Source organism: Mastacembelus armatus, chromosome 1 (genome assembly GCF_900324485.2).
Source record: "Mastacembelus armatus chromosome 1, fMasArm1.2, whole genome shotgun sequence".
NCBI classification, from domain to species: Eukaryota; Metazoa; Chordata; class Actinopteri; order Synbranchiformes; family Mastacembelidae; genus Mastacembelus; species Mastacembelus armatus.
Window position 1 is genome coordinate 25,087,271 of NC_046633.1, and position 15,253 is coordinate 25,102,523.

A 15,253-nucleotide genomic window follows, 5' to 3' on the forward strand; every position below is an offset into this window, starting at 1 on the left:
CCAGGTCGATGTAAAACAAATAATATTCTTAACAGATGTTTGTCATGTGTCCATATTTCAGGATTTTCCTCCAAAGTCCAATATGATGAATAGTACAGAGCAAGAATTAGCTGTAGAGGTGGAAAATAACGTCATCATGCATATACTGGATTTTCAATATTTGAGTTAGTAATTTTGAAAGCAGCAGTCGATATTTGTTTTTGTTTTTCTTTTACAACAACCATTTTTGATTAGGGGCCTTAAATTAGTTTTTTATAGAGTTATGACCAACATATGTGCTGAGCAGGTGAAAAAACTTCTTAGTGGCAGATGCATCCTTGGTACATTAACAGGTACAGATGAACTGAACCTGAGAAATGTAAAGTTTTTGTTGTTTTTACACTTGGCTGTTTGTGGTCATGAATCCTTCAATATTTTGTGTTACTGTATGTTGTATCATCTCTCTCTGTCCCTCTTTCCTTCTTCCTTCCCAGGGACGGCATTTACACTCCTCCACAATGCTTGTCAGCCTCCACCCTTCTCCCTCCCATTTCCAGGACAAGCGCTTTGTCTCTCCCTACTCCTCCCACCATCCTACTGCTCCTTCTCTAGACCAGTCCTCTCATCATCCTTATCCTCAACCTCGGCCAACCCTCCCCTTTCTCTCCTTGTCCTTCTCTCTGCTCCTTCTTTCCATGCTCCTCTTGCCTGTCTGCGAGTCTCGCAGGGGTGGAGGCCCAGGAGCAGGACCTGGAGGTGCTCCAGGGGGACAAAGTGGCCAGAGGGGAGGCAGCACCCAGAGAGGTGTGGTCATCCCTCCTCAGTACTCTCCTGGCTCACCGGCTCTTCCCCCAATCAATCCCAAACTTATAAGCTCACTCAGTATTGCTGTCATCCTGGTGGGCAACTCTAGTGAAGTGGCACTGGGGGCTGGACTTGAGAAAGAGGACTTCCTCCACATCCCTTACCCTCCCAAAGTAGACGTGGTCACCATGAATGAGACTGACCCCAAGAGTATCATCAATCAGATCTGTACACAAATGATGAGAAACTCGCTTCAGGGTGTAGTGTTTGGCGATGACACGGACCAGGAGGCCATTGCTCAGATCCTGGATTTCATCTCTGCCCAGACCCACATCCCCATCCTGGGCATCAGGGGAGGGTCTGCCATGGTTATGGCAGCCAAGGTAAGAGAAGTCTTTGAATTCCTTTTGGTAAAGAGATTAGAAAACTGAACTGTGAATTATGCATCAGTAACTTGAACCCACTGCATAGAATGTGCTAATTTTTATATCCAGCATTAATTACAATCATATCGTGGTAGTTTAAAATGTTTACCTCTCCACTAAGAATATGGGCACAAGGGCACTTAAAAAATCAGGTCATCTGTGCTGTGTTTGAATCAAGACATTTATATTATGACACTGACGGAGCATATTAGTTTTTCAGTGCCCAGTCCATAAAGGCCATTGGGCTGGTTTTAGTTTGGATATCTACTATTACTTCTTTGGTTGTTTTCCAATAATTAAGGAATAGAGAGTACAATGAGAAATTCCTTCCCCACACTTAAGATGCATCAGCCCCTCACAACGGAGCTGCTTCTTATTCCATCAGCCTCTCTGCTGATTGATTTTGTTGTTAATTGACCTGACATCATACTGAAGCTCCTCACAGTGAGCCGACTCAACTCCAAAATAACTTGCGGCGTGAAATAACAGAGCAAGTGGAATTAGGATTCAAGAGATTTAGCACAAATCAAGGGAGGATCGTCAATCCAAAAATGGAACAGTATCTTTGAGATGGATCCTTAAATAATGTTGTGTTAATGGGCCGAGTGGAGTTTAGAAGAATGATAGAATAAATGCTGGGTTGTTATTAGTTTTGGACAGTTGAGATTCTCTCCAGTTGCCTCTTCGTTTTGAGTTATGTCATTGGAAATGTCGGTTTGGTTTCCAGAGCACATTTGGTTTGGTGTATTTGATATTGGTTGTGAAAGTTATTTTCTATGATTGTAAAATTTGTTTGCTGACATTGAAAATAGAACTTTAGAAAAACATATTGAACAACCATAAACTTAACATATGTATTAGATAAAATAGTAAATATTCAGGGATGTTATTATATGAAAGACCTACTTGTGACCGAACGTGCCCAAACACAAAGTAATACTGGTAGAAACTTATTTCTTACACCACAGTCTCCTCCTGTAGAGCAGCTGTTCTGAAAAGATTTTGCAAAACAGTGTAAATCTGTGCCAATATCTGCAGGTTTTTCTTGAAATGACTGTAAAACCTTCCAATTAATGTCATTCAGGTACAATGTGAACACAAGTATCTTAACAAACATGTTTACTAAAGTTATTATCAGCTTATTAAATAGAAAATGTGGTTTGATAAATTGCAGCTATTATGGTGAGATAATGGAACCTTGGAACCTTTGGAACCTTAAGACTGTTTTAATCCTGAAATCAGAGCTAATGTCTTAACTTCTTGCTTCAGCATATAAAGAATGAAAAAAGCTCCAGTTTAAAGAAACAAATGGTCTCTTTAGTGGTCTTGAGGCAGTAACAGGAAAGGCAAAGGAAGTACAATCATCTGATGCTGTGGAGATAAAGGAGAGAACAAGAGAATAAACGATAGAGATAGAGTGAGATGGAACTCAAAGGTTATGAAAAATGCGATGTGTGTGGGTGTGAAGGAGGAAGAGGATTTTGCTCAATATATAATTACCACATTTCACAGATGGCAGAGAGGCCAAGGGCACAAACTGAGAGTGACAAGAGGAAAATATAGATAAGAGACATATAAAAACTCTAATGTGGGAATAGAGCACACAAGGGAAATCATGTGTGTGTGAAGGTGGAGACTGTATATTAAGTCTTTGAAAGCTCAACATAGTTTTTAAGGAAATCAGTATATTTTTCCTCTTTCAGTTGTATTGTTCTCCTTAAAACCTTTTTACTCTTCCTCTGTTGTTCACTGACAGTTTAATAGAAGAAGGGGATGATGCTGTTGGCATGGTAACCAGTTGCTTATGCAGTACATTTCTATGTACTGTATAAAAGCAGAAACAGAGAGACAGATCCTGATTTCTTAGTTTGAAAGAAACAGCACCTGCAGAGAAAAGGGATCATACCCTGGTCATGCAAATGGTGGTAATAAGTTGGGATGAGAGTTTGAAAGGATGAATGAAAACTCTGTGTGTAAACTGTAAAAACAGGGTGGTCAGAGTGAGAAGGAAGGACAAAGAGGTCAGTTTTATTTCAGTGCAAAGTTATAATTTTTGTTGCCACTGTAGGTATTTTTATGATTTTTTTTCTGGATTTCATGTGTTGCTTTTCAGTTTCACAAACATAACATTTTATAGAGCCATGCAGCTTACAAAGGAAAATAGAATAAAATAGTAGTGTGAAATTAACTGATAAATCAGCAACAGTTCTGATAATTGTTTGAACATTAATTAAGCAAAATGCCAAAAGGTAATTACATTATCCTAGAAACCTAATAATACTTTTTAAACATTAGTCTTTGTTGATAAAAAATTCAGGGTAAGATTAAAGGTTTGACAATGACGTGTTACAGCTGAATTCAACATATCCTGATATTTTAGCCTGATCCAAAATGGAACCAGGTATCAGAACTCAGCTCTATTGGAAAATATAATAATGGATAATATAGATGCAATTTGCTCTAAATGAAGAAAATAAAGGAGGCAGAAGAGTGTAGAAAAGAGTGATGACATGCTGCAGAAATTTCAGGTGGTGAGTCAAAGAACTGTTGGAACATAAAGCCTATGGAGTCATGAGGGGCAGTTTTATTAACTTAACTGTGTGCACATTTCCCTTCAGTCCACACATACGTCTAATCTACTGTGCTTGATATCGCCCTGAAGTCCTTTTACATGCAACGTCTAGGTAAGGATAGCCATTTGATTACTCATACGTCGTAGATGAGCAATTAGATTTGCATCTCAAACAACAGTGAGCACTTTTTTATGGCATTTGGTCTTTTAGCTGCATTTTTTCTCCCCACATGCTTCACAGTCTCAGTAAAGATGGTGCAGGAAATTAAACTGGCCTGGTACCTTGCAGCACTTTATTTTCCTTTCCAGTTCCCCATTATAATGGCCCTTTATGCACCAAACAATTTGCCTGTTACCATTTAGCCATTAATTCACTCCCTGCCATGTGTTGGTATTGGCATAATAGGACAACAGTGTTGGCCCTGGCATACACTCAACTGTTGCTCTGGAGACTAATGAGGTCTTCCAAATCCGTTGTTGTGAGTTAAGTAGTGTGTGCATGTGCTTTTGTGCACGTGTGAGGACATGTTGACCATGCTGGTGTTAAAGTGATAAAGCATCTTTGCCTCTGTGCAATCGAGGCACATAAATGTGCACAGTGCCTGACACCATTACTCATAAACAGTGCACACTTTGTTGTTCCATTCAACATTGCTTACCTTTTTTACCATACAGGTGGTTTAAAGTTCCTGCTTGTTCAGTATAAATCTTAGTATGAAAAGATGTCAGTCAGGTGGGCATCATTGAAGCTAATGGATGAATAGACTGCTGTGTTGTAGCTCCCTCATGGTGTGACTTCTCCAGTTGAAGGAAAGAGAAAATAGTGTGTATAAGTAGAACAAACTGCCATTGTATCCTTTAACAGAAAAATCCTTTTGTGATGCATACGGAGCACTCTGTCATTGAAAACTGATTCAACACTCCTTGACTGATTACTACAATTATACTCCCTCTCAATCTTAAATTAGGCATCCTTTGTGCAGAAGGTTTGAAAACTTCATTTAAGAAAGATATGATAAGGAAAGTAAATTATCTTGTGGCCCTGTTTGTCCATGTAAATCTATATTGTGTGACATTAGCCAGGCCACCTGGTAGGTGTACAGTGATATACAAGTCCTTACCAATCTGTTGCAGCTGCAATTGTTTGAGCTGAGGGTGCACTCTATTTTCTCATCTGATTGTTCTCGTTCCCAGTTTGTGGTTTTATGAGTCCCCTCGTTTCATCCTGCATGCACCATGTGTCCCATTATGCTTGGTGGTTGTACATGAGGGGATAATGGACTGACTCTGTAATGCCCTCTTTTGCAATTATGTCCAATCCCAAAAGACAACAGAATTAAGGAACAAACTACAACAATAAAATGTGTGTATTATACCTCATGCAGCTATTATTATATATTATTCTTTAGTTTTTTCATCACTCTCATCCTTAAGTCCTGTTCTGACAGGATTAGTTTTCAGGAAAATGGGCAGAACATAATCATTAACATAGTACATCTGTATTGTGAAAAACCAATTTGTGCAGGGAATCTCTGTCATCAGTCAGATATTATACAGATGGAAGTATCTTCATATGTAACAAATCATCAACAAATCAAATGTAACTTCCATAATTGATGCTGATAAACATGGGCAGCACCAATTACAGCCTGTTTACAAAACCAATAAATCTGAAGACTTTGTATCTGATGCCTCGTCATCTAATGTAAAAATATAAATATATGCTACCAGTCAAATAGTTTTCAAACACCCCAATTTTTCCATTTTTACTGAAATTTAGTTTAGGTTGCCAAAAAGTGAAAAATAATGTCAATTTCCAAAACGTCTTTTTCAATAATAGATGAAAAACTCAGTTGTTCTGCAGAAATTGACATAAATTAACTCTTAAAATTTGATGCTAACAATTCCCAATTGCTGATTAGCTTCTGTTTGTATTTTTACAACCTCTTAAGCAATATTTGGACAGTCTTGTTCTGCAGTAAGTGGAAGTAAGTATTACAGTAAGTATTACTCTCATAATGGGGAGAAAGTCAACAGATGGCCCTTCAGATAGGGAATAAATCTACTCTTAGATAATCTGATTTTGTGTATCAGTCATGGTCTTGGACGGCTAAACGTAGGTCCTGCATGAGGACATGAACATTTGTCTCAAAGCTAAACTCAAGAGAGATCAGTCTAATGTCTGATGTCACTCAACAACAAAACCTGAAGCTGCTCTTTTGACTGGTAGATAGTTTGTGAAAGTTACCTTGGACGCAGTCTTCTTGGCTTGTGTTTAGTTTTCACTGTTGAAACTCTGTTTCCCACCATGTCATGGTAGCAGCTCTTCTGGACGCTGCTGTGCTAAGTGCTAATGATGCCAACATGCTGTAGTTTAGCAGATGTGATGTTTGTGATACACTCACACTCAGATCCTTGACTTAGATAAAAGTAGAAATACTACAATGCCAAAGTTATGCGTTCAAAATATTACTTAAGTATAAGTACAAAAGTATCAGCATCAAAATCTACATGAAGTACCAAAAGTAAAAGTACTTATTTCACATTAATGGATATTATATTTTTGAATTATAATTGTTCATCATTTTGCAGCTGGTAAAGGTGGAGCTAATGTTGAATACAATATATATTGTACTTATGTAATTTACATACTGATGTGTAGCTTATCAATTTCCAATTGAGGATCAATGAAGTATTGTGATTATACTATATTTTGTTTTAGTAATCTAATTAAAGATAATTAGTTATAAATAAATCTGTTTCAGCAAAAAGTACAATATTTGCCTATGAAATGAACTGAATTTTGCAGGTATTTGGTCTGTAACCAAAGTACTGGACAAATTGAACCTGAGAATGTACAATCAGAGGATCACACAGACCTGCACTGTCTGCATCAAATTGTATTGCAACCCATCCAGTAGTTGTTGACACATTTTACTAAAAAACAAAAATATCAACATCATGATAGATGAACCACCTGGGGATCCCCAAAGTCAGTATCCTCCATCCTCTGGGGACAAAGAATGGTGCACCAAATTATGTCCCATCCAATAATTGGTCCAAACTGGTGCAAACACTGCTGTCCTGTAGTGTTTACTATTTAGTGTGTTTAGTTGTTTACTGTCAAGCCCAAACCACATTCTGTTCCTAAATAGTAAATTCCAGTCTATGGTGTCACAGGCTTGTGTTGTGTGTTCCTACCATTCACCCCCTTAACTGGGAAAATATGCCAGTCAACATATTCCTGTCACTGAGGTATAGAATTATTAAACGTGTGGACTGATTTTACCTTTGCTCGTTTTACACGTGGCTCTTCGATCTCACAGGATCTAAACAGCAATAGAAACACATGGTGCTGTACAGTAGGTTAATGTTTCAGGTTTGTAGAGCAAAATATTTCATGTCAGTGCTGTGAGAGCAAAACTAGTGAGAAACCAGTGTTTTCTAAGTGGTCCCAGGAAACACGTTTTCTCATCATACTGTCACACACACACAGAAAATCAAGGAATCAAGAACCAATGTTGAGGTCAAACTTGGTATAGGGCTAATGTCCTCTCACATTGTTTTTTTTTCATCCTTTCCCATCATGCTCCTTCTGTTCCTCCTTTTGCTTCTTCTATTGCATTTTTCTCTGAAATGACACTCTAAACTGTTTATGAATCTGGTCCCACCGTCACATAAGTTCATTCTGGACTCACACAATGAGCTTTTTCCTCCACTCTCATTTTGTTCTGATACATTTCTAAATTTTATCTGTGTCCTTCAAATGGGCTTCACGTCTTTTACTTTGTTTCTCTTCCCTTTTCCCTCTTTCTTTCCCTCTAGATAATTAGTTCGTTTTATCAGCGGCTGTTCTGTGTGTGGACAGGATGAGTAATTCTGAAGCTCAGAGGAGACTTTCTCTGCATTGCACTTGGTTACAACAGGTTGTCAGAAATCCTTGGGTGCCTCGCTTGGCTTCTCCCTGCCAGCAGTAACTATCTGGCCTTTTAACATTCCAGCATATGAAGCCTAATTACTGGCTAATTTTATTAAGGAATTAGTCGAAATGTTATAAGCAAAGGTGGTATGGTATAAGATTCAAATGAAACCAGATTACCCTGTTGTGACACCATAGGACAGTAGGTAGCTTGTTTATTTCAGATTCATAACCAGCTGATCTGATCAGGACCAATTAGAAATGAATAAATTTAGATGCTTTTATCACTCAGACTGTCCTGACTACAAATTGGCAGCAGATGTTTGATAAAATGGAGAATTTATGTTTAACTTCATGAGACTATGTAAACAATGCCCTTTTCCTGCCAGAAGTGAAGGATTCAGTAATTCACTAAAGCTGTATTTACCTAACACTCTGTGGAACAGAAACATTAAATAGCAAACAAGCATTATAGTAACAAGACATTACATTAGCACCCAGCCACCCAGAGTTGGCATTTCCACTCTCTTTTGGCTCTGGTTTTGGTGTCTCCCAACTCCTGGGGGAGCCATATAGTCATGTAGGTGCTACGTGCTCTTGTTTTCACCAGCTGTGAACTAACTGTGTCTGTTCGTCACAGTCTTTTCACCTTGCCTGCTGTGTTCAGAATAGATTAGAGAGGTAGGACTTAGCCAGACACTGAGGCTGTGGGTCCAAACAAACAAAAGCACTGATATGAATGACAGCAGTGTCAGGTGATTATTCTTCATGGATTTGTCACTACAAGTGACCTCTTGTAAACAAACGAGAGTCATTTAACAGATTGTTAATATAAATCAGCTCTAACCAAATCAGAAAATGGTCAGGAAAATTTCATTTGATGGTAATTTCTTTTGGAGGGTGCAATGGTTCTGCCAATAGGGATGTCAGCTTGGGAAACTCTCAAACATGTTGCGTTGGATAGTCATGACAAAGCACATATTTTATTTAGTTTAGGGGACATGTTGTGATTGCTGACTGACAAAGAATTCATTCTGACGACATTTTAACAACAAGCATTGATCAGATTGAGTGTCAGACTCAGACTGTTGTGTGTTATTTTGTTTATGTGCCAATCAGAGCAGCTGTCTGTGTTAGTTTAAAATCAGAACATCAAATGGTTGTCAGTGGGAGAGAATATACTAATGCTGACAGATGTCTCAGTTATGGCATCGTGGAAGTAAGTAAGTGCACAGTATAAAAACAGCAGTACAGTATAAAAACAGCAGTACAGCAGAGTCTTATGCCAAGTGGTGCATTCGTCCAATAAAAAAAAACACACTTTACGTTTTCCCTGATAGATACACATTTCATTTTCCTCATCCCTCTTCCCTCAAAACATCATTTTCAGTCTCATTACAGGTTCAAACTTAAAACAAATGTTCATTTTTTAAAGTTATACAGCTCTGGTGCCATCGTTTCTAAAGATGAATGGTTCTTTATGCTTAGGGAATACAGAGATGAAAGATACAAAGATAAGCGGCTGTGCAGGAAATGTCACATAATGTGGTGGTTTTCATGGTTTTGCATCAGGCTGAGGAATGGCTCTTAAACACAGGGAGAGACAGCTGATTTGTGGGTATTTAATCCCAAACAGACAGAAAAAGTTAAGTTTGTTCTAATTGCATGGAGCTCAGGGAGTGCAGTCATTTACATTCATCAGTGAGCCTCCATTTGTTGGGGCTGAGATAAGGAAAGAGAAAAAAAGGAGCAATGGTTGAAGCAGAACTGAAGTTTTCTTCTTGTATCAACAAAATTTCACAATGTACTGCATCGGTTATGTATTTAGTGTTTATATGTGCATTTCCATTATGCTGTTATTATGTACATTGTCAGTTTGAGCAGAAAAAAACCTCAATTCAATTCAGTTCAATTCAGTTTTATTTGTATAGCGCCAAATCACAATACAAATCATCTCAAGGCACTTTACATAAACTAAAAACCCAACAATTCCCTTATGAGCAACCACTTGGCGACAGTGGAGAGGAAAAACTCCCTTTAACGGAAGAAAAAACCTCCAGCAGAACCGGGCTCAGTTTGGGTGGCCATCTGCCTCGACCGGTTGGGGTGAGTGGATAGAGCAGAGAGAAAGGAACAGCAACAATAAACAACAAATAGACACTGCAGGTTGGTGGGGCCAGTAACTGCACATCAGCGATATACAGCCCCAGGACCAGGGACACCTGCAGAAGGTACAGAGAGAGAGAGAGAGAGAGGGAGAGAGCACAAACTAGGGGAGAGAGAGAGCACAAGGTTAGTGACATTCAATGGTGGAATATACAGGAGGTGGGAGGAGAGGAAGAGAGGGGAGGGGAAGGGAAGGGAAGGGGGGGGGGTTAGGGTAGGGGAGCTCAGTGCACCGATGGTCCTCGGGCAGTCTAGGCCTATAGCAGCATAACTAAGGGATGGTTCAGGGTTGCCTGAAGCCAGCCCTAACTATATGCTTTGTCAAAGAGGAAGGTTTTAAGTCTAACCTTAAAAGTACAGAGAGTGTCTGCCTCCTGAACCCAGGCTGGGAGCTGGTTCCACAGGAGAGGAGCTTGATAACTAAAGGCTCTGCCTCCCAGTCTGCTTTTGGAAACTCTGGGAACCACAAGTAGATCTGCACTCTGAGAGCGAAGTGGTCTATTGGGATAATATGGTACTATGAGGTCTTTAAGGTATGAAGGAGCTTGATCATGAAGGGATTTGTATGTGAGAAGAAGGATTTTAAATTCTATTTTATATTTTACAGGGAGCCAATGAAGAGAAGCCAATATAGGAGAAATATGATCTCTCTTGCTAGTTCCTGTCAGGACTCTGGCTGCGGCATTCTGGATTAATTGGAGGCTTTTTATGGAGATACTGGGACATCCAGATAGTAATGAGTTACAGTAATCTAGCCTTGAGGAAACAAATGCATGGACTAGTTTTTCTGCATCATTTTGAGACAGGATGTTCCTAATTTTGGAAATGTTGCGCAGGTGAAAGAATGCAGTTCTAGAAATTTGTTTTATGTGTGAGTTAAAGGACATGTCCTGGTCAAAAATAACTCCAAGGTTTTTTTACAGTAGTGCTGGAGGCCAGGGCTATGCCATCTAGAGTAGCTATAATTTTAGAAAAGTTATTTCTGAGGTTTTTAGGCCCAAATATAATGACTTCTGTTTTCTCCGAGTTTAAAAGTAAAAAGTTACTGGTCATCCAGGCCTTTATGTCAGTTAGACAGGCTTGAAGTCTGGTTAACTGGTTTGTGTTAACAGGTTTAATAGATAGATATAACTGCTATGCAGTGTCATCTGCATAGCAGTGGTAATTAATGGAGTGCTTCCTAATGACATATCCTAAAGGAAGCAAGATGGAATCAAATTTCTTAAATTTATTAACAGTGTTGTCGGATAAACATCTGTTGTAGTGGAATTTTCTTCCAGACGCTGCATGATCCATCATTTTAAATTCAAAAGTTATTAAAGAATGATCAGACAAAACAGGATTTGGGGGAAAAACTATTAGATGTTCAATTTCGATGCCATAGGTCAGAACAAGATCAAGGGTGTGATTGAAACAGTGGGTGGCTTTATTAACATTTTGAATGAAACCAATTGAATCTAATATAGAATTAAATGCAATGCTGAGGCCGTTATTTTCAACATCTACATGAATGTTAAAATCTCCCACTATAATGACTTTATCTGATCTAAGCACTAAATCAGACAGGAAGTCTGGAAATTCAGTTAAAAACTCTGAGTAAGGGACAGGTGGACGGTACAAAATGACAAGTAGAACTGGTTTTTGTGTTTTCCAGTTTGGATGTGAGAGACTAAGAGTGAGGCTCTCAAATGAGTTATAACTGTTCTGAGGATGAAAGTTTAATAATAAGTTTGAGTGGAAGATTGCAGCTACTCCTCCACCTCGACCTGTGCTTCGAGGAACATGATCATTTTTATGACTGAGGGGGGTTGATTCATTCAGACTGACATATTCATCCTGCTGTGGCCAGGTTTCAGTAAGACAAGAGTAAGCCAATTTGGTGATCAGTTATCAAATCATTTACTAACAGAGATTTAGATGAAAGGTGATTAGGTGCTGAGTCTGAGTGCTGCCAAAGCGTAGGTGACCACACAGTAAAACTGTGGTTCCACCTGTGCAGCTTTTGTCCAGAAAAAGATAAAAGTTTAGATACTGCAGCTATACATAACTCAAGTATTCCTGTGACAACCAAAAGGTTTGTGGTTCAGAAGAGACAAATGAAATAGCAGCAATGAAATGCCAGTTACCCCTCGTCAAATTTACAATGTTTCACTAAATTCTCTTGTGATATTACTGAGTTTCAGCATCTTGTGTTTGGACACGTGGACAGGATTATTCAGGTGTAGCTCAGGTGCTAATCATGCAACATCCTGATAAAGTGGTGGATGGATGGAGTGTGAACATGATTTGTGTGTATCTGTGTGCTACATGTTTCTACATGTGTTATGTGTGTGTGTGTGTGTGTGTGTGTGTGTGTGTTAATGTGCCCCAGTCTGTGTGTGCCAGCAATGAAGTAATATCTGTTGGTGACAGCTGGCGAGTCCAGGAGCAGAGACTGACACATTCGGCTCAGTGGTCTTTATCTATGTGACACCCAGTGAGTGGCACCTTCACTGGCACTCACTCACTCACTCAGTCCTCTAATAAGCCTTGGTCTGACTCTCAACACTCACACTACACAACTCTCAGGCCTCCCGCTGTGGTTTACAACTGCACCTGTCGACCGTGAGTGTACACTTGAAACCTCGCTATACTCGATTCCTCTCATGTGGAAACTATACAGCATGTGCAGTGTGTTTAAAGTAACGTCCATCATGGCTCCACACGTGCTGGACACAGAACCATCAAGCTGTCACTCTGCACAGACGTGAGTTTCCAAACTGTTGCCGAGACAGCTATATAACAACGGTGATAGAGGTATAGAATGACTCCACTGCATAATACTTCATGCACTCCAAATATCAGTGGTTCTCACACCCAGGGGCTACTTTCTATATTTAGTTGAAGTGATTTAAAATGCAAGTGCACAGGAATCTGGGAATATAGTGTCAGCTACTGCAGAGGTCTGTTATTACAAAATCTATTTTATAAGAGTATGTTTGGAAGAGGAAATACTTGTTGTATAAGTGTGCACTAACTGAGGCTGATTGTACCAGGGTGATGTGACACTGCAGCTGTTAGCTTCTGTAGAAAGCCATCGCAAACAGTCCTGTTTATTCAAGACACACTGGTGAACAGTTCCAGGCACCAAAATGTTCAGCTTTAGATAGGGCGTCTCTCATTCACTCTTTTGATCTTTGCTTTATCTTATTTTTCTTACAGTTTCTGTTGATTCTTCACTGTTTTTCTCTATCTTTATACCACATCTTTCTCTCTTAGCTCTTCTCTCTAATCTCCCTCTCTTTCTTTTTTTTTTGATTCCGTTTGACATCAAAGTAAGCCAACTCTCTCTGGCGTTCCCACCCTTCAAAGCCTCTGCTTGTGTATAACTTAAAAAATGCCATTCAACATTTTGGCATTTTTGACATTCTGAGATAAAATGCAAGTGCACACAGCCAAGGGATAAAATGGATGTGATTCATCCTCCACCAATGACTGAGTGGAGACAATACCTGAAAATATTACTGCATTACTGGAAGTATTACAGGTGATAAATCAGTTTCCTCTCATCCTATACACAGCATCTTAACAGAACTGGCCTCTTGTGTAACTGGTGGGGAAACTCAAAAGGAGGCAGCTTATGTCTGCTGCATATTTTATAGCACAGTTGGTGATAAACATCACAGGGTGATTACAAACGTAAATGTGTTAGCCACTGATACAGAGACTGTGTCACCTTCTGCAGTCCTTTAAAGTCAGCGATAAAGTGATGCTATAAATCTAATAAAGTGTTGATCGCAACAATGATCAGGGATTAAATGTTATTGCAGGTGTTTCCCTCAGTTGATCTTATGTTGCCCAGCTGCATTCCTACAAACAAACAAACAAAAAAATGGGGCTGTCATAGATTGTTGTAAGCCTACAGAAATAACACTAAAATATTTAAGTTTATTTATTATATTTTATGGCTGCAATAATTAACTCACCAACAGAAAATGCCACTATTTTAATATTCAATGAATTGTTTCAGTTGTTTTTCAGTAAAGATTTCCCAAACACTAGTTCGATTCAGCTTCTTCCATACGGATTACACTGTTATTTTTGGGTATATGATAAACAGATCATGTTAAAGTAAATCACTTTATCAAGAAAATAAGTGTCAGATTGCTAATGTGAATATTTGTCACTACAGCCCAAATGTCTGGTGGTTGTGAAAAAACTGTTTCTGGAAACCTACCTACCATTTTGGCTCCCTTGCTAACTGAATGCTATGTCAGTGGGATGCCTGTCTCACTTGCTGTTTATTGTTTGGGGGAAAAAAATAAATCAAAATAAGCTTATTTGATGGAATTGCTGATTGGTAATCGTAATGCCACTTCAGTTTGATTTTCAGACACAGTCTTCTCCCTTGTTTTTCACTTTAACAGCTTAATTATCTGTCATTTATATGTCTAAGGTGTCAGGTACGGAAAACCAGAGGACCAAAAATGCCACACACTTAAATTCTTGAGAGTTTATTCATAAGAAACAATGAAGGAGCTGGAGACTTTAATTATGACCATGGAGTATGAAGGGGAGAATCCGGGGAGGAGTCGACAGGAGGTTGGCTTGCGCCTAGGCCCACACCAGGTAATTCCACTGGGAGTCTAGGTTGATGGAAGGAGAAAACCGGGTCTTGGTCCGCAGAGCAATATCTCACGGTACAGAGTATTCTTGGTCAGAAATCCAGGGCAACGGCAGAACACAAACACTGGTCCCTTGGGCATAAAACAAAACACCTCCGAAACAAAAACTCAAAGTAGGAAGTGGAGGGCAAAAACACAAACAGTTCTCCTTTAAGTCTTCACACTGTTCTTCAGAAAACGAGCAGAGAGTCAATGATTTCACAGACTATGTCTGATGGACTGTTACGGGAGTTACCAGCAGGAGTGTGACGAAATGAGTCGGTCAACTGTCCTTGGACCGGAACGTAGCTCCTCCGTAAGATCCTACCGAAGAAACCGATGATGTGTCTAGATGCAATCCTTCGTAAGGCGAAGCAGACAATCCCGCACTTGACTGTGGCGGCCGGGGAGGATATATGGTGAGGGCTCCTGAAAGACAGACAGGTGAATAGTGTTGCCTGCTAATTACCGGAAATCCGGGAAACCTGGACGCACGGGGAAATTACAAAACAGGAGTCGGGAACCTACGTGACCAGTCATGACATAAGGATATGTAACTAATATTTAAGTCTATGCTCTGTTAATGCTTTGGTACTATGTTGCAGGATATTTTATTTTGGTCAAATTTCCACTATACTCATTGCTCTGTTTGCACTTGTGTGTGTATTTATAGAGTCCAAGCTATGTCTTCCCACTCCGACTTCAGGTGTTCAGCTTCTCAAATGTTTCTTGTCTTACATGATGG

General features: G+C 39.4%; 1 protein-coding gene across 1 annotated transcript in view; it reads left to right on the forward strand.

Moving 5' to 3' along the window:
- The first annotated feature begins 497 nt into the window (after positions 1-497).
- The window catches only part of LOC113128871 (glutamate receptor ionotropic, NMDA 2B-like), a 72,653-nt gene continuing 57,897 nt past the window's right edge, over positions 498-15,253 (forward strand). Inside the window, exon 1 of the mRNA XM_026304478.1 lies at positions 498-1,166. Within this exon, the coding sequence (XP_026160263.1) occupies positions 498-1,166 (669 nt within the window). The remainder of the gene's footprint in view (positions 1,167-15,253) is intronic.